Source organism: Hyposmocoma kahamanoa, unplaced genomic scaffold (genome assembly GCF_003589595.1).
Source record: "Hyposmocoma kahamanoa isolate Upper Pololo Valley unplaced genomic scaffold, ASM358959v1 86, whole genome shotgun sequence".
Taxonomy (NCBI): Eukaryota; Metazoa; Arthropoda; class Insecta; order Lepidoptera; family Cosmopterigidae; genus Hyposmocoma; species Hyposmocoma kahamanoa.
In genome coordinates this window covers 2,445,262-2,471,539 of record NW_020654289.1, presented here as the reverse complement: position 1 = coordinate 2,471,539, position 26,278 = coordinate 2,445,262, and the positions used below count along the sequence as shown (strand labels likewise).

General features: G+C 35.0%; 1 protein-coding gene across 3 annotated transcripts; it reads left to right on the top strand.

The window, feature by feature from the left end:
• Window positions 1-1,235: 1,235 nt before the first annotated feature.
• Window positions 1,236-25,311, top strand: LOC113234680 (conserved oligomeric Golgi complex subunit 1). Of its 3 annotated transcripts, none has more exons than XR_003310811.1 (14): window positions 1,236-1,387; window positions 2,707-2,871; window positions 4,358-4,506; window positions 4,808-4,962; window positions 5,679-5,907; window positions 7,428-7,560; window positions 8,908-9,080; window positions 10,268-10,564; window positions 14,316-14,559; window positions 16,094-16,439; window positions 19,020-19,460; window positions 20,895-21,077; window positions 24,851-25,128; window positions 25,180-25,269. XR_003310811.1 is itself a non-coding variant. In XM_026470112.1 (14 exons), exons 1-13 carry the CDS (start codon window positions 1,251-1,253, stop codon window positions 22,305-22,307), a joined length of 2,685 nt encoding a protein of 894 aa, XP_026325897.1. In that variant the 5' UTR covers window positions 1,236-1,250; the 3' UTR covers window positions 22,308-22,315; window positions 24,851-24,962. The 3 variants fall into 3 exon arrangements, 2 of the variants coding, with proteins under 2 accessions (XP_026325897.1, XP_026325896.1); XM_026470112.1 differs by lacking the exon at window positions 25,180-25,269 and adding an exon at window positions 22,275-22,315 and having other exon boundaries at window positions 24,851-24,962; XM_026470111.1 differs by having other exon boundaries at window positions 24,851-25,311.
• Window positions 25,312-26,278: the final 967 nt, after the last annotated feature.

Here is a 26,278-nt window from a genome sequence, read left to right as displayed (position 1 = left end):
GGGTATTCCATTGCTTTACCGTACACATCAGAAAGGAGGGAGCAAAGCGTTTAGTGCGAATAGGTAGTATATCAAGGACATAAGTATGGAGTGTTCCGGACCTTTTAGGCGACCGAAGGAGGTACGGTGAAGGTGGAACTAAATGGAAGTTCCTGCGCTCACTCCCCGAAATGTAACCGTAAAAAAAATATATTGTGAAGTCTTAATACTAGCTACTACATTTAATGAGGTTTAGTGAGGCCGGAAAGCAGGGTATTTTATTTTAACTACAAGGGTTTATCGTTACGGGTTTGCAATAACTGATTCGGCGAAAAATAATCTTCTCAAAACGTCTCAAGTGGTGTTAATTTCGCAATATATATAATTTACTAAATCATATTTATGTTGTACGTAATACCACAATCTATTATAGTTAACCATTTTATGAAAATGTGGTATTTATTTTGTTATTCAAAAGTAAAACCGAAATGACTGTGTTTTGTTAGATTGGATGATTTTAAAAGACTTAACGTCTAGTATGTGCGAAAGACTGGCAACGAAGGGTCCCCTCGTATGTCGTGATCGGAGAAAATTTGAAAATCTCCGTTTAATTATTACCTGGAACACATGAATGTAACGATTGTTTTTGAAAACCAAATAACTAGAAATCGTTTTTGAAAAATGTTAACGAAAGATTACTATTTTTTTTTTCCTTTTTCTTTGCGGAAAGGCAAAGGCCTTTAGTTAATGCAGCCTAGTTTGGATTGATAGCTGTTTTGTAATAAATTAATAAACTGTAAGTACATACATTTACTTCGGTCTTGCTCACTTGTTGCTAGCATCCATCCGAATCTATAGACTCAGTCCGCTGCACTGGGAACCGGCCAAAACGTGAGGAATGGTAGCGCGCTCAATGTAATATTGCCACTAATTTGTGCGTACTGGGGAACGTTATTGTCAAATCGACGTAAAGTTCCTGTAGCAGCATTATACAAATTGACAGGTGCTTTTTGGCACCAGCACTATTATGATAAAATTTTATTGTTTCATGTTAGCTAATATGTGTAGGTCTCTTCAATCAAAGTGTAGTTTTTAATCTTCAAATATGGTGTCAAGTAATAGTGCTACATACAAGTTTGTTGATGTTGACGTGTTTTCAGAATTGAATTTGTGAAATTAGGCTTTACTATTTTGTAATAATAAATGTTTATTACTCTTAAGTGTATTAAACGAATTCATGAAGGATTATACAAAATAATAATTGGATAATAATGTCACAACCTAATTTATTAGACATAGTTCCCGACCAGTTATTTCAGAATCATTCTATCGCCGATATTGACCAAGTTCAAAAGAAACTACAATATGAAATCGAAAGAAAACGGGAAGATTTACGTGCTATGGTTGGGTATGTAGGTTTTTCTGCCACAGATTTTAGTGACAACTCTCGCTGCTAAAAGCAAACTAAAACATAGTTACAGGGTAGTATTACCTACCTTACCTATTTCTGCTGCCAAGCAGTAATATCAGCATTACTGTTCCGGTTTTGAAGGCATGGGACTTGTCAATTTATGTCTCAGGGTGACGGGCGCAGTGGCAGTGCCTCTTAGATCTTTGCAATTTTAAGCTCTGAGTGGCATAGTAACTGTTATTTACAGGCGTGTAGCTTACCATCAGGTGCACTTGTTCGTCCCGTCACTTGATGTTATAAAAAAAAATACTTTCATGTTTTACCCTTACTTGAAATTTTTACAGTGCATTACTCAATATAAGTGTCTTCTCAAACCCTTTCAAGATTCACCATAATTGCTATGCCTTGGGATGGTCATCTTGTGGCCACAGGGCACTAACTCTGCCTGTGTTTATCGATTATTCTTATTTTTTGTTATGTATTCATTATTTTTTAGCTGAGTTAGAATTTTACTTCCCTATCTATAGTATGTCTCTTAAGTCAACCTGCAGTGGTTCAGCTCATCTTTCCATCTGCAATGCTGATACCGTCTATTGCATTTTCCATTCTGTGGTTACCAATTTGTGAATATTTTGCTCTATTTTTCTGTCCGATGTAACAATACCAAGTGCAACTCTATTGTACTAGATCTATTTTTGTAAGCATGGTGATTATATTGGTTCCGTTCCTTGTACTGTCACTTCTGATTTTATGATTTTTCTTTCTTTACTCTCATACTTTGACATTTGCACAACTAAGGGTGGTACTGCATATAATCAAGAGCCACATTAATATCTAGTGAAATATAGTATTATGATATATGGTGAAATTACAGGCACATGGGACTTATCAACTTATGTCTCAGGGTGACGAGCACAGTGACAGTGCCCCTTAGATCTTTGAGATTTAAAGCTCTGAGTTGCACTGCAACTGTTACGTAGAGGCTTGTAGTTTACAATCAGGTGCACAACCTATTTGTCCCATCACTTGATATTATAAAAAAAATTAACATAAACATAAACGTTTATGCATTTTGATAATGTTATTGGAAAGCGATTTAAAGTAATTAAAAAAAATCATATGTCATTTTTTTGTCATAATATGGAAAACTAGAAAGTATCAGATTTGACTTATAATTTTTTTATTGAATTGATTTAAAAAATACTTTAAATCCTGTTGTAATATTTTCCAAATGCATGTTAGACGTTTTGCCTTTCCAGTGTTGATATGCTTTCGAAAGTAACACTCAATATCATCATTATTTATTGCTTTGTTAGTGAACGGTACCGGGACCTCATCCAAGCAGCCGATACAATAGAGGAAATGAAGATTACAACAGGTAGTACGCTTAACCACATCACGGACATGATGGTTGCTTGTAGGAACCTCCACAATACACATTTGGTTGGATTTAAGATTGAGGATAAACCACCACCGCAAAGGTACTTATAACACATACTTATAATCAAAATGTTTTTCTAAATAGATTTAACCCTCAAACTGCATTAGTTGACAAAAACAATCAAATTGCAAGTGGTTGCTACTGACCAGCACTATCTGTGCGTAAAATGAACCCTTATCATATAAAGTCAGTAAACAGTAGAGCTCCTTGTGAAAGAATTTGTCCAGGGTAGTACTGCCACTTTAACACACAGTATTTTTTAATAAGGCCTGCAAACACTTGAATGTCAATGTCGGCCTTGTGATGTCAATCCCTGTGGATTATATTATTCTGCTATATTGTGTCGCCTTGTAGTGAGAGGCAAGACCTCACATATGAGTATAGAGTTTTAGCCCCCTTCGTCCACGGGTCACCCACGACATTTAACTCCCCAACCTGCCAAATATCCCCTAATTGAAATTGGCTTCTCAGAGCCGCATAATGGCCACATTCCATTAAATGTAGCATATCTTCAAGTTTGTTACAGAATTTACACAGTGGAGATTTCGCTCTTTTTATCAGCTGGTAGAACTTAATTTAAGGGAAGATGGCCGGTACGTAGTCTAAAAGCCAAAACCAATGCATTTCTAGAAAGTGCGCCGTCCACAAACCAGGGCTTTCGCAGTGGACGCTCTTGAACAGTGTTGTACCAAATCCCTTTCACTGCAGAAATGTCGCCATAGACCTCTTATATACAGATCTTACTCCACATATCCACATTTAGCTCTCTTCCAAATGGGATGATTTCTGCAGCAAGAGATTTACATGACGGTTCCATGGATTCTGTGATAGCTTCTCTTGCTAATTATCTACTATTTCATTGGCTCGATGTGTGATGGAATCCATTGCAGCATTATACATATATTCTTCGACAGTAAATTAACTAGTAATCTCAAAGTTTCATAAGCTGTGGGCATACCTTGGCCTCCCAAAACAGATCGGACTAAATGATGTACTGCACTTTTAGAATCTGTAACAATAACGACTTTACTAGTATCTACAGAGTTAGCAAAGGATAGAGCTTCTACTATTGCAGTTAACTCTGCTCTCATTATACATGACTCCTGACATAATCTTAGTTTAAGAGATACATTTTGTTGTGGATCAAAAAAGGCTGCTCCCACGTATTTCTGACACCTGTTTCTGCTGCCAAGCAGTAATGTGAGTTATAATGCGTTCCAGTTAGGAAGGGTAATGGTGCTGATAAAACTACAGGCATATGGAACTTGTCAACATGTGTCTCAGGGTGATGGGCGCAGTGGCAGTGCACCTAAGATCTTTGCGATTTGAAGCTTGGAGTGGCATTGCATCTGTTATAGATAGGCCTGTTGCTTACCACCAAGTGAACAACCTGTTGTTCCCAGCACTTGGCATTAAACAATAAAAAAGTTTCTGCATTATCTTGCCATTCTTCATCTCATTGGTGCTATATCTTTCATTTAGATACATGAAAAAACGTGATTCTCTATTTGATTCATGACCCTTAGTTTTCAGTTAAACACAAACCCGGTTCATGGATTAGCTGTGCAAGTAAAATTATTAATGGAAATACCGGAGAAAATCTGGATGTGTATAGAAGCTGAGGAGTTCGTGACTGCAACACAGCTTTTTATCATGGCTCGACACGTCAATACTGGTATGTTTTGTATGTAAAAGCAGTACAATCTTCATGCCACTTGGTTAAAAAGGATCTGCAAACATGACGTACTGCTTCCCAATTTTAACTTTGAGGCAATCCAAAAATGGTAAATGTGGCCAGTAAAAGTGTCGCAGTTATATTTTTGAATAAATCCTCCACCAATCAGTCAGACATGTTAAAAAGTGACATTTGCTTACTTCAGATTAAATGCTGCCTCAATTATTAAAATTATTTAACCCTTAAGCTTGGAGTTTCCGCACGCAGACTCATATTCAGATCTTTGTTCTTTTGTAACTAGGTCTACAACTACAAATTGGGGGCAAAAATATAAAGCCGAGTATGCAGTCACTGCAAAGATTAGTGCAGCAGCAATGGAATTCTGTCTCCAACTTCAATCAAACCATCATTGATGTCTGCAGGCGGAAGTTACAAGACATTGATATTACTGTCGAGGTTTGTTATAAACCACTTACTCTTTTTTTTATAATACCCAGTCAATACGGGACAAATAAGTCATGCACCTGGTGGGAAGCGACACCCCTGTCGTATGTATAATTAACAAGCTGTAATCATTGAAGTGGTACTATACAATAGCGATGGGCGATACTTACTAAAAATAATCGAATTATTCAGTTATAAACATAATCGAAATAATTTGGTTGTGTATCTATTAGTTACTAGTTAGTTACTACACTTCACTTTTTGATTGTTGATCAAATAACGATTATGAATCAATATAGTTAGTAATCTACTCGTTACTAATTTTTTATTATAATAATAATAATAATAATAACGCACACACTCAACATAGCCCCGCACTAGGGAAACCCTGTGTCGCGGGTGCCATGGACACACACGTAGACAACCACAAATTACACCCAAACTCACGAGAGAAATAAATGTAAGCCATACAAACATTTCTCCCGGCCCGGGAATCGAACCTGGGACCTCTGTGTACGTGTGTCGAATATACGCGATTTAAATCCGGAAAAACAGTTTCATTTCCTATGTGTAACAATCGCGAAAACCTAAGAACTCGATAGAACTAACTATATTACTATATTCGATTATTTTTCGGTAAAACAACCATCGATTTATTCGATATTTTTTTAGTACAATGGTTAGTATAATTTGTACTATACAATATCAAATTTTGTTGTGAACTTCAGGTTGCCTGTTCCTGTTTAGTAAGTTTGTACTTACTAGACTCCCAAACGATGGTCGAGCTTTTAAACTCTCTAATAGCTCTTCAAAGCAACAGCAGCCTCAACTCGACTCTTCAGTTCGATCTTTCTAACATACTAGAAGGAGACATCAAAGCCAAGATCAAGGAGAAAATTGTGAACGGCGTTAAAATTGTTTTGAAAACTGTGGTTCTGGTGTATGCTTGTTTTGTTGGTAAGTTCAAATTTAAATGATTTATTTTTGCTGTATAAGTAACGCCGTCATAATATGAACCACTATGATCCGCCTTGGTAGCCTAATAACGACCCTCTGGTCGAGAGGCGGTAGGTCAAGCGACCTACCGTTTCTCGACCAGAGGTCAATTGTTGTAGGTTCATACATACATATAGAACTATGTCTGTTAAAAATACAGAGAGGAGGCATATTTTAAAGATTTCAATTTTGATTTGTTTTGACGTTTGTCATAGGGATGAGGTAAAGTCGATATATTTTAGTGTATTTGATTTTTGAAGCAAAGTTTCGGCATACATACACACTAAAACATCTTACTTTTATTTTTCTTACGTATTATGAACAATGTATAAATGTGTAAACTGTTTTGTATTATATTGAAGGCATAAAACACCAAGTATAATTTAAATACAATATCAATAGATGTTTTAGTAAATTTCCAAAAACATTTATTGTATCATTCATTTATAGGTTTCAAAAAAGTAATAACTCTGACATATCAATTCATTGCCTGTCTTTAAAATTCATACTATAAGAATGAATACACGCACTATACACTTTTTCATTAAATTATCAAAAACTTTTCATCGACATACCTCATCTCTAGCAAATGCAGTGTAATGAAGTAACTTTTGAACGTTGTCGTCAAAAATATGGAATATTAGAAAAAAATGTTTTTCCGTTCCGTTTTACTATAATTTAATGTATTTACTTAAACAAAGGCTATTAATTTAAAAGCGAGTCTCGTAAAAATAGTTTATGAAATACGTATTGTGTAGATTTTTATGAACTGTCACAGGGATCATTCTAGATTATTTTTAGTATAACAAAGGTTATTTCAACATAGCACGAGAATACTGAGAATAATTAATTTTATCAATCTATGTTTGTTACTCAAATAATAACGTATTTTACCACGTTCTAATGATTACTAATTACGTTATTGCCTTCTTTATATTGAGATCAATTTTTATTTATATACATTTTAACAAGAATAGCCGGAGTTGATTATCTATATTTATCGAGTTCTTAGGTTTTCGCGATTGTCAACCGTCAACCGTGACCATGGGACCTGTAAAGGGCCCGAAACGTCGGTTTGTTTGAAAAAACAAATATACGCGATTTAAATCCGGAAAAATAGTTTCATTCCTATATCTATATTTAATTAAAATGAAAAACTTTAAAATATGTCTCCTCTTTGAATTTTTCATATACAAATTTCTAAATGCGGTGTATGTATGTATGAACTTACAAAAATGGACAATTCAAATCAACTTGTGCTCAGTAATTGGATGAATAACGGGTCCAGGATAATTCAAATGAAACAAGTTCAGCTATTTCATCATTCAGTCGATAGTCGATAGAATATTTATCGACTGCAATCACTAGCTGCTCGCAAGCGGGCAACACTTACGCAATGAACTGTCGTATACTATCTCTTTGGAGAAAACCTATGCTCAGGAGTCGGACGTTTATGGCTTGATACAGTATAACCGTTTCAGATAATGAAGGTGGCGCAGTCCTATCGAAGCTTAGAGATTTGTTCAGGAAGGACTCACAACCACTTGTGCAGTTGGTACACTTTAGTGACCCCGCCGCGTTGACATTGTTGCCACCCGTCATTTCCAACTATAGGTAAGTAATTCCTAGCCATTGAATTCAACATCATTCATTTTCAGCCATGTATTGCCCGCTGCTGGGTATATGCTTTCTTTCGGTCCGGTCTAAACGCAGAAGTTTTCGAAAAAAAAAAATATATTTGACATTTAACTCTGAATTTCAGACTATATTTTGACGTCAACGGATATACATCCGATGGTAGGACGTCTGTGTGTTGAATTCCGTCACGCGTCCTGATTTTGATTCAAATGGGAATCGATTCGATCGGGTAGTCTCGAAATCAGATGGGTTTCTAAGCGAGAAGATGAACCTGATTCCTACTATATCTTTCTAATTTGTGAGTTAAATCAACTATTGGTCCGATTAGAAATATCATAAATTTCCAGTCGGCCAGTTGTAAATCGTAATTATGCGCCTCTACTCGGAAAAGACGCAGTTTCTGATCGGGAGAGGCAATCAAAATCTAGCTGCTTGTGTTCGTTTCGCTAGCCTACTTAAGGCTCGATCACACCAACCCTTACGTGTCAACATGTCAGTCCAAACAAATTAATATAATTACATTGACTTACAATTATACGGACGTCGGGTCCGCGCTAAAAAGTGTCTGAACTTATAGGGCGTTAAAATCGTATACAGAGCGTCATTCACGCTTTAGTCTTCGTTTGTTCGACTGACAGCGAAGCAAGCAAAATTAGACAGTACTGCGATGACATTACAATTTAAATTCAACGTTTTAGCTTTTTCATATTCCTTTAAATGTCCACTACGTTTAAATAGGTTGACTTGGGACATTTTTTTCCATATAATTGTAAGTCAATGTATAATTATAATTAATTGTTTCTGTAAGAGCAGTAGTGCGATTTACGTAGTTCAACCTATAAAAATATCGTTAAAGTATCGTAGTCGTTCGATCGAAGTCCTATCCAAAATTGGTATTCAAGTATCACTTGAATGAACGTTGATATGAATAGAATCGAAACGTAACGACTAAAGAACGACATCTTGGATTGTGAAATTTGACGTTTAGTCGTCGAAAGTATATTGAAAGAACTGTCAAAATGTTAACAGAATACTTGTCGCTTAGAATCGATTTAAGTTGGATTCATACACCAGAACACGCTTTAACGACATTTGGATCGAACGACTTTAAAATTGGACTCGAGCAGTTCAACGACTAAGTCGCTACGATATCGTAACGGTTTGATTATGAGAATCGCACTACAGGTTGGTTTGACTATATTTGATAATGTCTAGTGCAAAGTAACAGTGTTTATTCTTGCTTAACAGATTGAGAAATAGATCTTTAAGTCGACAGACAGGTGGACATTTAACATAAGGTGGTAATTTAAAATGAATTTTCAGATTGACATCAAACAAAGACGTTGAAGCTTTACCCAAAGAGGAGATAACAAATTGCGTTCAAAAATGGAGCGTGTGGGTGAAGTCATTCATTGACGAAAACGTGAAGACTCTGTTGCAAAACATCACGAGGGTGAAAGTGCTGCATGAGATAAGGGAGGAGGCTTTTAAGATTGGTACGTTCTTCCATTATAACCGCCTTCAAAAATGGAGGTTTTCAATACGACTGTTTTTTTTCTGTTTTTTTTTATGTGTGATTGTTACGCGATTACTCCGACATTTGTGAACCGATTTCGATGTCAAGTCAAAGTCAAAGTCAAAGATGATTTATTCCATAGGTAAAATAAATTTACACTTGAAAACGTCACATTTAAGGTACTGCTCGTTCACTACGCTGACCTCCCTGAGAAGAACGAGCAAGAAACTCTAGGGATTGCTCTTTTCAAATAAACTTAAATGCTATGGAATACATTTTGAATCAAATTTGTGTGGATTCTGGAGCCATGTCGTCTTTCCATACATCTTTATCTAACACGTAGTCTTCAATTTTGTAATATGATTTTTCGATCAAAATATTTTTAATGTAGTTTTTAAACTTAGGAAATGATAAACTTAATATATGCTCCGGAATGTTATTGTAAAAACGTATACAGTTCCCCATAAAAGAGTTGTTTACCTTGGTTAAACGAAATCGTGGTACCATGAGTTTGGAATAAGCTCTAAGGTTAATATTACAGATATCTTCTTTCTTATTGAAATTATGTATATTTTTACGGGCATATAAAATATTTGAGTAAATGTACTGTCATGCCACAGCCATGATACCAGTCTCCTTAAACTTTTCTCTGAGAGAAACCCGAGAGCCTAGACGGTACACAGAACGAATCGCTCGTTTTTGCAATACAAATATGGTTTGAATATCTGCCGCTTTACCCCACATGAGAATCCCGTAGGACATTATACTATGGAAGTAACTAAAGTAAACTAGTCTAGCAGTACTAACATCGGTAAGCTCACGTATTCTGCGGACTGCGTATGCAGCGGAGCTTAATCTGCTGGCCAGAGACGATGATTTTATGATTGTTGGAAAGGGGGTATGTCAGTAGTAGTCCCGTTGAAATTTGAAGAAAATATTCCACCTCTAAGGGTGGCAAAAGGGAATTAATCCGGTTTATCGGATTTCATCCACTTTCCGTGAATTCTATTAATTGATGTATAAATATCGAGTTGTTAGGTTTTCGCGGTTGTTATACATAGGAAATGAAACTATTTTTTAGTTTTTGGACAGCCATAACCGTGGGTATCATAAAAAAATCTTTTAACAGTCAATGTTAACTAATCATTCTATGGTTCTTCCTTTCAGAGACCCCGTCCAAATGGTCGACCATCTGTTCGTCACTGGACATACCAGAAGTGCACATCTGGTGTTATTACTTCCAACCATTGCTCACATCGCGTGTAAAATCAATAATAGACAACCGATGGTTAAAAATATATGACTCGTTCAAGACCCAGTTGTTGATCGACTTGAGTAAGCCTCTTGAGAACGAAGTGGAGAAGGAAGCTGATATTAATTGGTTCGTCTGGAAGGACCTTATTGGAGAGACGATCATTGAGTCAAGAAGCGATGTTGTCAAGGTCATGAATTCGCTTATGAAAGGTAAGAAATGTTTTACTAATATATAGTATGTTTATATACAGTGACTGGTTGAACGAGATAAATATTTAAACAGGCGAATAAGTAGTTGATACCCATACCGAATATGTAAAAAAAACACTACCTTATTTTTAAGTATTTTCTAAACATTCCAAAATGTAGGTTGTCTCAGGCTTATTTTTAAATGATTTGAAAAAAAGGAGGATTTTCTCAATTCGATTGTTTTTTTTTATGTATGTTACGCGGTTATTCCGGCATTTGTGAACCGATTTTGATGAATATTTTTTATTGGAAAGAGGGCACCTCAGTATTGGTCCCATTTAAATTTGAAGAAATTATTCCACCTCTGAAAGTGGCGAACTATGTCATGAATCCGGTTTGCGCGTTTTTGGTAACAGATTTCAATAAAACTTAGCAAATAGATGTAATTACTGCTTATTATTCGGGTATTGATTGTCGGAGTAGGTTGTGCCAAATGGGTAGATAAATGTCTACAAGAAATTTGGTGGTTAAAACCACCAAATGTTAATTAACTGCATCGTGGCTGAACGGTTACCACGCTGGTCTTGCACGCAGAGATACAGTTTTTAAGAAACAGTAGAGGTCCTTGTGACAGAGTTTGTCCTGGGAAGTACTGCCACCTCACCTATTTCTGCCGTCAACCGATTTTGAAGGGTAGGGGTGTTGGTGAAATTACAGGTACATGGGACTTGTCAACTTATGGCTCAAGGTGACGGGCACACTGGCAGTGCCTCTAGATCTTTGCGATTTAAAGCTCTGAGTGGCACTGCAACTGTTATGGACAGACGTGTCACTTAAAACCAGGCAGACGACTTGTTCGTCCTGTCACTTCATATTATAAAAAAAGGTCCTGGGCCTTGTATGGCCTACATTTAGTTCTCTCGTGAGTTTGGGTGTAATTTGTGGTTGTCTATGTGTGTGTGTCCATGGCACCCGCGATACAGGGTTTTTCTAGTACAAGGCTATGAGTGTGTGTGAAAATAATTTTTCGATTTCATAATGAAATTCATAGGTGTATCATGTACATTAGTTAAAATAAGCTTTTGTTTGTAGAGCATGAAAAATGTTTACTTTGGTGAAGGGTTAATTATCTACTAAATGTTTATTTTACATGGTGCCCCCACAATTGTTTTAAAATCCAACTTCAGTTTTCTAAGCGTGTAATTTTATCTTACGATGCAGTAAAACTATTTCCGGAAATCTGGAATTCGAAAAAAGTTAATTAGTGAACCTTGATGGTTATATGTAGACATTTATAAATAAAAAAAATTAAAAATAAAATAAATAAATAAATTAATTTATCTACTCATTTGGAACAGCCTATAGCGACTATTGCCTATTATACTATCTTATACGTTATATTTAGACGTTACCAATGTATTAAATGCCGCCGTCATTAATATAATCTTTGTCAACTGCAAAAGAGTGCTGTAAAGGCAATTTGCAAACTGTGGGTCATTGAGAGATAAATTCAAAGAAATTTTGGCAGTAAGTAGGCAATAACGAACAGACTGTTGGCTCGAGCCTTAATGACCCGAATGTTTCTAATTGCTTTTCCTCCAGAATGGCATACAATATTTTTCATCATACTTGGGAGGAAGTTAAAAACTACGTCTACGTAATAGTTGTATCATGATGCACACGGATTTGTTTCAACAAGATTTTTCTGACGATATTCTATACCAAGTTGATTGAAAAAAGTGCCTACCAAATTAGCCAATTCTTGTTGATACATATCAAATGTTAAAAAAATTATTTAATTGATAATTGACATGAATAGACGAGCCATTTCGCACTATTCTCAATCAACTTGTTATTGAATATCGTCAGAAAAATCTGGTTGAAATTACCCCTTGTGCAGCGCGATATAACTGTTACGTAAACTGTCACTCCTGTACCGCGCAGCTACCACAGGAACCGACTCAGTTCAGCGGTAGGCCTGTAATTGCGTTATAGCCTTTATTCATATTTTGACTGAGGGCCTCAAAACCAATTTATATGATTATATGTATTTTAATAAGAACGTACGGATTTGATTACCTGTATTGAATTAAAAACTTTAAAATATGTCTTCTCTTTATATTTTTAATAGACATACTTCTAAATGCAGTGTATGTACGTATGTATAAAGTTACAAAAATTGTCAATTCAAATGAACCTGTGCCCAACAGTTGGACGAATAATGGGCTGATGTTGTAATTAAACAAGTTCGGCAATTTCAATAAATTGTTCAGTAAACAGTTAGTCACGCATATGCAGTCATATGCGTGACTAACTGTTCACAATAGGTCGAGCTTTTATTCCAGAGAAGCAGTGCGTAAGGGCGATGTGTCGTACTCATTGATTAAGTATATAGGTACCCATATACTAAATCTATGGTCGTACTGGTATGTGAGATAGCTGCAAACTCTTATCAATCAATCAATCAAATCTTATTTTAAAAAATTAAGAATGTTGACCATTCTTTGTATATATTCTAGATGTATATTAATATACTTAAAAAAATTTCCTTTTTTAACCCGATATCCCTATCGTTTGGCCCGATATGTGCACACTACTACATGTTTCCAAAGAAATTGCCATAACATGTGCATAAAATTATAATACAATGTATTACCTGACGATATAACAATGTTACCTACGTCTAGATTATGAAAGTACTATTAGATTACTTGTGATAAATTGTTTTTATAATGTAAATGAGTTTTTGATATTTAAATTTTAAAGCCTGCGAACCTCATAGTTACTATACATAGTTATTATTTTGACACGCGTTCCTCTTTTTTATTAACCGACGTCAAAAAAGGAGGAGGTTCTCAATTCGACTATATGGTTTTTTTTGTATGTATGTTACTCGATAACTCCTTTTTTGTTGGAATGAGGGTACCTCCATAGTGATCCCATTTCATTTTGAAGAAAGTCATCCACCTCTAAGGGTGGTTGATCACGCATGAACATTCATTTTTATAAATAGCGCCTAAATTTTACTTAAGGAACAATTATTTTAATGGTTGGTTTGGCTATTCTCCAATTCAAGGCGTTTTTCTCTCTCAATATACTTTGAGTAGTGAGAGCCGATTTTTATTATATCCAGTGCCAAGTCCTGTATAGTGGCGAACTAGGAGATATTTCAATAAAACTTGGCAAATAGATGTAATTTCACATACTTTTGAGGTCGGCTTTTTTAGTATTCTGTACTGAGATTATTAAATCATAATTTTTCTTTAATTATATTATTTAATTAGAAAATGTTTATTATATAATATAATATGACTTTAATAATAATGCGAACATTGTATAATATTTACTAAATAAGTGTAATCTTAAATATCTATTTGCCATGTATGCTTACAAATACATGTCTCTCTATCTCTATATATCTAACATTCAGTCGATAGAATATTTATCGATTGTAATCACTAGCTGGTTGCAAACGGGCAACGGTTTTGTGCAATGAATTCTCGTTTTATTCATAAAATACAAACTATATGTATACTATATGTAATATGTTAATACTTTACTATTAAAGATTCAGCTACTTAATAAAATAAAATGACATAACAAACCTTTTGGAGCGTGTATTCCAATTTGACTACAATAAAAGGTAATACGTGTGAACACGCTTAGCTACGATGGCGGAATGAATCGAGTGAGGGGCGCGCGGGCTGCCCAGCGGCGCCGGAGTTCTTTTGCGTTAACACATGTTTAATGTCATTTGAAATTGTCCTCGCAGGCATGTCTCGCCAAGATCGCGGCTACACACCAAATCTAGAAAAACTCTGCTTTACTCTGGACGCCGAGCTACAGAAGCTTCTGGAAGATCTAAGAATATATCTATACCGTGATCGTAAAATGTCCAGCCCCCGAGACAAGTTGCTGTTTACTTATGATGATGTGGACGACGCTGATCAAGTGTACAGCGATAAAGGCGATATTGAATTGTACCTCAGAGATATTTCTGATAAGAATATTCAAAGGTATGTTTTTGATTTTATTGATGGTGTACTTAATCATTGATTTCGGATGGATAGAATAGGTGCAGTATTACAATATCTTTCCTACAGAAGCGCAATGCCTTTGAAGCTCGGCGATACCGCCGCTCCTGTAGTAGTTACGTCGTCATACGTAGATATGCAAGGGTTGTCACAAAATGAAAAAAAAAAACCATTTGACTATTATTATAATGTAAACAATAATTTATTTGCATTCGTATGAATAATTTAATAATAATAAGGAGTGGGCAAACCATGAACATGAAGTGATTTAAGTTCTACATTAGTAAGTCAAATAATTATATTTAATCTAAATTATATTTTCGAGTCGAATTACATGCGTACAGAGAACAGTTAGTATGTCAAAAATATTTTAAATCGCGCACGCGTCGACTCTGCTCTCGATTCGACAAACTAAGCGAGTTTGCAGGATGAGGCCCACGGCGCGTGCTTTACATGAATTCCCTCTATATTATTTTAGAGATTCAAAACTCTGTAGGTGAGAGGTAAAGAACCTTAAATCCATATTTTGGAATTAAGATGATCTTACTTGTGCCACCTGGCCTATTTGCAGGGAAAACATAAACGATCTTCTTACAAAATGAGACTTGAGCGATTTCATATGATGTGCCTTGAAAACCGTAGGGATAGATTAGATCTTATTTTTCTTTACAAGTTACTACGAAACCAATCAAGTCCGATTCTACTAAGCCAAATAAGATTTAGAGTGCCTCAAAAATACCCCCGATACTTTATCCAACCACTTTGCCCACCTCTTCGAAAAACCAAAATTGGTACGAACTCACCCATATACAGAATTTGCAACTTATATAATATAAAAATAGTGAATATTTGGACGTTCTTCCAGATTGTTTGCCTTTGTTTTAAAAAAATATTAATATAAAATAGCATTTTGTTGTATAAACGTAGGTAGTTATTAGTATTTGTTTCTAATAATATTACATAGTTAAGTTAAATGTTATAAGTTTGTTTGCCATTTTTTTTGCATGCGACGCTTAACTGTACTTAGATGTGCATTACATTTAAAACCACAAATTGTTGTACCTAGGAAACGAGTCACAATGTATTAGCTGTTGGTAAACAAAAAAATGAATAAATCACGCAATGCTAAAAGACATTAAATCCTATCGTTGTTTGTTTTTTTTTCATTTAACATAGTTTATTTGACCTAAGAGCTATAAAAGCGTATAAAATACGCCGTGTGCCTAGGCGTAATTAAGAACGTAATTAAGAACCGAATTTTCTTCAAAACGCTCTGTAGTAAAAATTACTATTTGTCACTTAAGGTTATTTTATTTACCTCTCGCCTACGATGTTGAGTTATTTCAAGACATAAGTCGGATGAAAACACAGGACAAATATTGACAATTGAGTAGCCACGTTGAGACAACAGATATTGGTTCGAGTTCTGTCAGATCCAATTAATTTTTCTTTGTCTATTTTTCGATCCTTGTATTAATAATAATAACAAATTAACAGAATATTTTTTTCTTCACAGCATGCTCCAATACATAAAAGCGTGTTTCGAAGAACAAACGCTGCAATCAAACGAATTGCAACAGAAAACAACAGCCATCTACACGGCGCGATTCATCCAAGCAATAACCACACTTGCGCCCCATTTACGTAAGAGTTATATTCCTGAAGAATTTGATTCTTTAGGAGTTGTCACCATAGATGATAATGCGTTGAAAAGGTGGAATGCACTTTGTAGTAATTTGAAAGATAATTATTTGTACTGTTGGAGTAAGTGGGTGGACATTGTTATGACAAAGGTGACGGAGTTGACTGGGCACCTTCCTCAAGAATTCACATTGGAGGCCAATATTGATTATTTAATGATGGTAAGTTTTAATATGGTTTTTTTTTGTGGTAAACTGTAGAAACATTAATTGCAAAATGATAATCACAAGGAAAAGAATTGTTTTAAGTTTTGCGCACACATTTACGTACCCAATCCACATCGAAATATTCCTGTGGCTTGATAAAGACCCGTGTATGGCAGTAGAGTGTATATTCATTTATTTTATTTTATTTCTTGTCGGAGAACTGACAGACTGTTTCACTTAGAAAACTAAATAAATTTTTAAATTCTGATGATGTATAAATGGGTTAATAAACTACACGACACTTCAAAGATGTATTAGAAAAACTTTTGCTTAACATTATTAGACGACATCGGTGGCCCAACGGTTTGCAAGGATAAAAGAGGTCCTATGTTTGATTTCCGGTACGACCAATTATTTTATCCGATAATTATCAAAGAAAATAAATATCTTGAAAATTTGGAAACTTGCTGGCAATGTTATAATTATTGTTTTAATGACAAATTACGTAAAAACAATCGTACTTTTCAGGAGAAATATAAAACTACTTCCGAAGCTTATCTTGCTGATATCTCTAAAGTCAAAAAAATTTTACTTGGTTTTAGATGATTAAAATGACATGTATTTAAAAGATCATTTTAAATTTGTAAAAGCTGCAGGCATAGCAATATAAACGATCATCTTTTTTAATCAGTAATCGTCTTTCTCTGAGACATAAAATAAATTAAATCGATAGATATTTTAATCGGTTGTGAGCTACGCAAAAAAATGGTTGCTTTGTATAAATTAACTTTGATAGTTTTATGTTGGGCCTCAAAACTAACACAAATGAGAATTAAAAATAAAATTTAGATACTTATTTTAAAACCAAGTGATGTTGATTATATTTGTATACTAATATAATATTAATTATAATATAAATTAAGACGGAAACGCAAGCAATTTGCCTGCTTTTTCACATACTAACCTATCGTACCCTGCTGAATGGTTGGCGCAACCAAGCAGCCAAGATTTGTTACGAAATCAATATCAAAAGAAACTGGTTATAAAAGTCATCAATCGTTAAAAGCACCAATATTAAAAAAAGGATCAAATATTATATTTGAATATTAAATATTAATTTAGTATGCTTAAACATAATAATAGTGTTACCTTGAATGCAGTTCATTTATAATTTACCCATAGATCAACTAATATTAGAACTGTATACGTTTTTACAATAAGATTCCGGAGCATATTAAGTTTATCATTTCCTAAGTTTAAAAACTACATTAAAAATATTTTGATTGAAAAATCATATTACAAAATTGAAGACTACGTGTTAGATAAAGATGTTTGGAAAGACGACATGGCTCCAGAATCCACACAAATTCGATTCAAAGTGTATTCCATAGCATTTAAGTTTATTTGAAGAGAGCAATCCCTAGAGTTTCTTGCTCGTTCTTCTCAGGGAGGTCAGCGTAGTGAACGAGCAGTAGCTTAAAAGTGACGATTTCAAGTGTAAATTTATTTTACCTATGGAATAAATGATCTTTGACTTTGACTTAGAGGTGGGCGTTTAAACGAAAAGCACTTAAATAGTCTGCTTTTTAAAATAAGCGCATAAGCACGTTTTCATTTTAAGCGTAAGCGTTGGTCACTGGTCAACTGACTAGAACAATTTCATTTTTTGCAACGTGCTTAAGTTTCAAGTAGCGCCATCTATGTTTCCTAAACAAATTAATTCAACATAACGTTGCAAGCTTTTTTAAACATAAAGTCTATGCGCTTAAACGTTTTTCAAAACGATTTTTTAAGCGTCAAACTAAAAAGCGTGTGAAAAGCGCTTTTACAAGCACGTTTTTTAAACGTACGTTTTAACTCTAAATAAATAAGCAGTTTTTCCATTTCAACGGTTAACAACTACAAAAGTTAAACAACTTACGTTTTTGAACGCTTTTAAACGCCAATGAATAAAATGTTAATATAATAATGTTATGTCATAAATAAAAATATAAATCGTTTTTTACAAAAATACTTATAAAACCTTTAGTGGTCTACTCTTGCGTTTCGTTATCAACACAACGTTGCAAGCTTTTTTTAACATAAAAGTCTATGCGCTTCAACTTTTTATAAACGATTTTGTGAGCTTCAAACTAAAAAGCGTTTAAGTGAAAAAACGTTTAAAAAAAGCACGTTTTTTTTAAAAAAAAGCATAACGTTTAAACTTTTAAAAAATAAGCAGTTTTTCCCATCTCTAACTAATATACATGGAACAATTAATATATATATCAAACGAAAAAAAAAATCGATTGTTGAAGGAAAAGGAACACATTTACAATACGAGTAGATCAGTTATTTCCTAGAGGATTAAATAATATTAACCCGATTAAAATGTACTCTATTATTGTCACAATTAACCTTACAATCTGACATGAAATAGTATAGTATATTTTTCCAGTACTTTTTCATGTAGATAATGTTGTTTGACATTGATGCAAAGTTTTTTTTAATCAGCTTTGCCTATAAAGCCTCGCGCTTAAAAATAATTAAGAAACTGAATATTTAATGTAATTAAAACTAAAAAACGAGTGTCTTTAGTATAGTTTTGCTTTGCAGCAATGGGACGTTATAAAAATTGAAGAGAAAGACGAAGAGGGCAACGCGATAGAATCGACAATAAAAGTACCGGCTGGCCCATCATTGAAATTGCAAGAGTATCTCTACGCCGTCAGCCGTATTCTAGACGAAGTTGTTCCGCACACGTTACCTTTTGAAATTCATACAAATTTCATTGAAAAAGTTACTACTATTACTTTCGATCATTACAATGAAGTAATTAGAGAGAAAGAAGCAGATATAAACCAGAGATGCGCGCTTCAATTGTTAATGGATGTCCGCCATTTGACTATGCTAATGGTACCAAGGGAGAACAAGAAATCTATGGACTTTTCTCACGAAATTTGCGAGTTTCTAAGGCAGAAAATAGATCCATTTGACTACGACGTGTTCTATCCTTTTATACAGACTAATTTGAAGAGATCGGTACAGAGGGTACAGGTAAGTTCATAGTATGATTAGTGAACATATTATTAGTAGGGACTTGGGACGACAACAACATCACCACTTGGGACAACGGTATCAACAACATCAATTATTTATGTTCCAGAGTGACGGGTGCAGTGGCAGTGCTCCTTAGATCTTTGCGATTCAAAGCTAAGCTCGTAAGTGGCACTGCAACTGTTATGGACAGGCGTGTCGCTTACCACCAGGCTCACGACTTGTTCATCCCTTTACATAGTATTATAAATAATAACAACTTAGGAAATGAAACTATTTTTCCGGATTTAAATCGCGTATTTTTTTTTATTCAAACAAAACAAATATACGCGATTTAAATCCGGAATAGTTATTTTTGATATACATAAGTGCGGAAAGTTAGTCATTATTCACAAGGCTCGATGCTTCTTGGCACGAGCCAGAGGCGAGGGTCAAGACTCGAGACAAGTGAAAATGACAAATCCGCACGTGTATCAAACGACGTTTTTTAATACATTTGCGAAAAAACTACATTGAAAGTAAAATAAAACAGTATTTAAACAAAACTCATTTTCTGCTAGTAAATTAAAATAATGAAATACCACCACTGCAACCATTAGTGAAAAGTCTATGGAAATCTAGTTCTAACGTGCTGTTTTTGTTTATTTTCTGTAATATCGGTCTGTAACCATTTTTCTTATTATGAAGTCCTGGTACTTTTGTTTAAACTTCTTTAGGAACCCGTGCACGGTAGTGAGATACGATTTATCTGTAATACATAAAACAAATATATACATAGAAATCTCGCCTGTCACCCATTCAGGGGTAGGCAGAGACTGTGGACCTCTACTCGATACGTTCATTATATAGTATTTGTAAATAAATATAAGTTTTAATGACGAATGACTTACGTCACAAAGCACATAAATATGAAATAAATATACAATCTCTTTAGTTCTATGTTTAAGACTTAAAACAACAGTAAATTAAAAAAAAACTGGAAAAGTAAAAAGCACTAGTGCGAGAAATCCAACTTTCCGCACGATTTGAAGTGCGAAAAATACCACGTTTTGAGCAACTTTATTAAAAAAATTGTTTCATTTCCTACGTGTAACAATCGCGAAAACCTAAGAACTCTATAATAACAACTTTTTAATAACAAAAAACCGACCGAAAACTTCGCGGAATTACATCGATTTGCCAAGTTTTATTGTAATCCCTATTTAATCTATTTACCCTTAAGAGGTGGAACATTTTCTTGAAATTTAAATGGGACCAATACTGAGGTACCCGCTTTCCAATGGAAGTAGAATAATCAAAATTGGCTCACAAATTGGCCGGAGTAATCGCATAACATGCATAAAAAAAATGTCCAATTGGGAGTTTTGAGAGAGAGAGAATTAAGTCCTTTTTGAAGTCAGTTAGAAAAAACAAATTTTCCCCAATCACTTTCAGACACTCCTGGGCAGCCTCATCCTCCACCACGGCCAGCTGACCGGCATCATCGGCAGCAAGCCGGTGCTGTCGGGCGGCAGCGGCGACAAGGCCGCGGCGCTGCTGGCGCACGGCGACGCGCTCTGGTTCTCGCTGCTGCCCGTCGCCGCGCCGCACGCCGCCCTCAAGAAGCAGGACAAGCCCGTGAGTCGCTTGCATAGGAGATAGTGGAAGTTACCATCGCACGTGTTCCGTCATCATGAAAGCCGAAACGGAGAAACGTGCCAAATGGCTTGTCTATTCATTTCAATTATCAATGAAAAAGTTTTTTATCATGGTCACATAACTACAATTTACTAATTTGGTAGGCACTTGTTTCCATTTTGCTATTGAATATCGTCAGAAATATCTTGTTGAAATTATCCCGTATACTGTTACGTATACTGTCACTCCTCCCGCGCCGCGTAGCTACTTGCAGCCCTGTTCTCTCGTGATCGAGTATATAACGAGAAATAGAGAAGAAATAAGGCATCCATCCCTGGCAAAACTAAAAAAGACTCATCGGGCAAATGGGCCTTATATCACTTTTAAATATGAACTCTCGTTTGCACTGAAATCACAAATTAGAAAGCGAAAATAGTACAGCGCCAACAACTAACCTGTGTGTACGTCTCCGTACATTAAAAAAATGGGGGCTGTTCCATTCGGTGGTGTGGGAAAAACAGCAAAACATCTAATTACAAAACAAACGGAATCACATTTCATCGATAATTCAATATTAAATATGTAACTTTTAAATTTTCGTCCATTATAGCAAAGCTCAAGATAAACTGGTCGATTTGAAGTGAAACAATTGACGAGACCCCTCAATTGTTTCGAAGCGCAGCTGTCACCGTAATGATTTGGCAGAATAGTTTTCAAACATATCAAATAACATTTCGTCTCTATTTCTGGTTATATACTCGATGACTCCCGTTCTCAGTCCGAAACAATGACTGGCTAATACGTAATACTCGAGTAAATTAAAAGTCTTACTTATTTGACAGTAATTGTTTAGGACTGATGTCGAATGGAAAACGAGAATATTCCCCCAGGAACCGACTCAGTTAAGCGGTAGGCCAGTTTGTTGTTATTATTAACACAAAGATCGAACAAAATACAAAGAAAACTCTCAACGATCTTTCGTCAAACCGGGACTATCGCTCTCCCAACTGAGCTATGGACCTTAATGACAAAAAGAAGTAAAATTTTGTATGCAAATATTTTAGTGACCGCTAGCGACATTTGTTATTCACTCATTACCGTACTGTTCGTACTTCCGACTGTTGTCGCAAAATCGTTGCTTCTTGGTTTGATTTTTTAAAATTATTATTTATTTAAAGTTTATTTTGTCTACTTTAGTTAAAACCAAATCTTCGTTACTTCATGCTGTGAAATGATAAGTAAGAGTGTGGTGGATTTTGACATAGGTTTTTTTCAATGAATAACTTCGCTGTTTATAACTGCATGATTATTTATGTACTGGAACCGAATATTAAAACTCATACCGCACGTTGAAATCAATACAGTCACTAAACGAAAAAGTCTACTTTAGGGATATGAACTTTAACATTTTTTGAAATATTTAAATTGTAAAAAGCGAGATTTTTCGTTTAAAGACAGTATTGCGTTGTATTTATCTACTTTAGATCAAATCTTACTTTATTCGTGCTACAAACTGATAAATTACGAGTGTGGTGATTTTTTGACATTTTTTTTTTAAATAATAACTGTGGTGTTTATGCATGTTTATTTATAAACTAGATATATATATTGATTCTAGTCGTTATTGTTGAAATAATAATGTATCGAAATTAAACCTTATTACGTTCATCATAGTGGTTTTTTCCAACTCGAATTTTAAATGTGATTGCAGTGGAATTTCTCACTCTTGTAAATTGCTGATTATGCATATCGTACCCTTAATACAATAACAAAGTGGCATAATCCGAAAAGCAACTTTTGGGAAACAGACAAGTTAGATTTAAAAAAGTACGTGCAAAATACAACGCGATCGTGCTGTAAATGTATTCTGGACGACAATTGGTATTATTAATCAATCAAGTAATCAGTGACACCCAGAGATAAGCAGTGGGTTAACCTGCCCTGGTTTTAACCCTCTTCTGCCCGAAATCGTGGGCAGAAACGACGAATACGAAATTTTTTTAAGATTATACTTATTACAAAGACCAATGTCAAAATCATAATTAAATGAATTCGTTAGCGTCTTCAAATGACCTAATTACAAGTTTGAATTAAATAAATTAGTTAGGTTTTTGAAATTACATGTAATAGCCGCCTATCTGAGTCCGGAAATAAAACAATATTTAAAAGAAACTCTGTGGACTAATTAGTATCTAACCGGACTGATATCTACAACTATCACTTTCTTAACGTTGAGCGACATCTAGCCGCCAAAAAAGGAATTTCAGTACCTACGTATGGATATTGTCCATATTTAGTTCGCGTAATATCAACTGTACGGATCGACCGATTTGCAATAAGCTAATAAAATATTGACTACTTCATTACAAAAAATAAAGTTGATATATTATTCTCCAAAATGCCACGTGAGAAAATGGTAAAACAGACAAAAAGTTCCCAACATCAGCAATAGATGGCACGTTTCACAAAAAAATAATTTGTGTCCAAGTTACCAGTCCAGTAGTCTGTGGTATGTTATTAATTAACTCAGTTTTTTTTTGTTATAGCTTAACTTCATGCCTTTTGATCATACCAATATACAAAATAATTTCCTCTGAACTCTCGGGGTTGTACTACATGACTGCGAATGCCGATTACGCGATAGTGTAAAGCTATCACGCATTCAAACTTTCGCGCAGCTGACCATTCGCGCAAATGGACTATCACGCATTTAACCGTCTTCGCATTATCGCCATTCGTTACTCACATAGTACACCAGAAATTTCGTCACTTCACAAACCCACGGCATCGTTCAGCTTCTGTTAATTCTGTTTAAGGCTTCTGTAGTTTATTTTGATATAATAATACACTGAATATATTTTATTGAATAACGTAACACATAACCTCCAAAACTTCAAACTGGAATATTTTTAATTCCTGATTTTTAACAATAGTAAACCCGAAACAAACTTTGTTCAGGAATTTCGTTCGAAATAATTATATTTTCACATATTTTTCTTCAACATACGCATACAAATTATGTCAACAAACATTTATATGGGAGTTTGCCATTATCCTTTCGATATAAAAAATGTTTTTAGACGAAAAAGAGGCGACTCCACACAATACCCACCTTGCACTTAGATTTTTAAGAAGATCGATTCAAGTGCATACAATCTAACGATTCTTTATGTCGATTTATTTCAATGCGATTTTCAAGCGAATCGATTCAAAATAAAGTACAATTGAATCGTCTACATCAGAAAGTAATAAACATTTTGTAATAATATCATTAAATTTGAACCTAATTCGATATACGACAAATATTTAGTTGTAAATAGTGTTTGCCTTCGATTTTGAGCGTTAATGAGTTCTAACCCGATTCAACAAGGGTTAAAACCCGGGCGCTTGCACATTACTGGTGATACCAGATAGGTTGCTATCCTGACATACACATACAACTTATTGGAGTGAAATTAAAACAACTGAAAAATGCTTCTTACTTCGGCAGAGTTTCTCCAACAGCACAGACGACACAAATTAGTCTTGAAGTATTCGATTTAAATTGTAACAATTATTGCCCGATGTGACGCAACAAAACCTGTTTGACTTGCACGATTAACGTCCGAATACATGCTTTCAGTGTCGAACATGCTGGCCAGAATATATGTGTGGCGCGCCTTACATTGCCGTGATTTACAGGGCGTGTTATAGCAGACAATAAAATACCTGATCTTAAGTCAAACAAGCAAAAATGGTAACCATTTAAAAAAAATAATTTCTCTAATTTACAGACAAAGAAGAAACCAGTATCGTCAAGCCCTAACAAGTCCCGTCCGGATATCTCCGAACTGATGACGGCCTCCCTGCCGATTAACTTCGCAAACGCACGCTCCGGCGCAGCTTCGTTCTTCTCTATGACCAGCGATTGGTTTAGTGGTAGCGGTAGCAACTATTAACGAGTCTTCTAAGTAGGTGGATCTAGACATATCGTTGAATGGCTAGGAGTTTCCCATGTTTTCATCGCAGATAAATCTATAATATGCCATTACATTACTGGATGTATGCAAAAGTATTTTTTGACGTGATAGATTGAAGTGTACTTAAAAAGGTCACGTCAAAAGTACCTACATAGAAAATACAGGCGTCTGTGGATGGAATGATGTGAATGGAAGCGAGAGGTTGGCATATTACTATGTCTGCTGACGATATTTAACTGAAATATTATACTGAAATTGTTAATAAATAAATACTACTTAATTAATATCCGTGTAGTTATTATTTACAAACCTTATTTTAATGCATGGTTTACTCGAAATCGCTTTTCAGAAGGTATCGTTTTCAAGCGTGCTGTTGATATTGTAAAAAGCGTCTGGAGAACAATTAGGGAAACTACTAACAAAACAGTTATAAAAAGTAAAGAAAACATAATGTTGAAAACGTAATGCAAGTTGCAAATACATTCAATAATTTTTTCGCATCAGTGGGAGAAGGGGGGGCATCTAACTCAAGATGTAGGCGACCTATAGTTAATCAAACTGAGAACACCATGTACCTTACCCCCGTCTCACCACAAGAAATAAAAAACATAATCCGTAACAAAAAAAACAAACATAGCTATGGAATTGACGAAATACCCCCAAAATTGGTCAAAATGTGTGCTGATGAACTAACTTTGCCGTACTACCTACTAGTGAATCAATCTTTTCTTGAAGGAACTTTTCCGGACCAGTTAAAAGTAGCCATTATAAAACCTATACACAAAAAAAAATACTAATTTGGACCCAAATAATTATAGACCAATAGCACTACTACCCACATCGTCTAAGATATTTGAAAAGGCTATGTGCAATCGAATTTATTCTTACTGTGAAAAGTATGAACTGTTCACAGATTCACAAAATGGTTTTAGAAAAAACAGATCTACTACTTTAGCCGACAATAAGGACAGTATGTTAATAAACATTTTAAATTTAGTAGCAGTAGAATTCCTTTTGAAAGAGCTCGTCCAGAGGAGTGCCACCTTACATATTTCTGCCAAGCAGTAATGTGAGAATTACTGCGTTCCAGTTTTGGAGGGTAACGGTGCTGGTGAAATTACAGACACATGGGACTTGCCAACTTATGTCTCACTGTGACGGGTGCAGTGGCAGTGTCCCTCGGATCTTTGCGATTCAAAGCTCTTAGTGCAACTGCAACTGTTATAGACAGGCGTGTTGTAC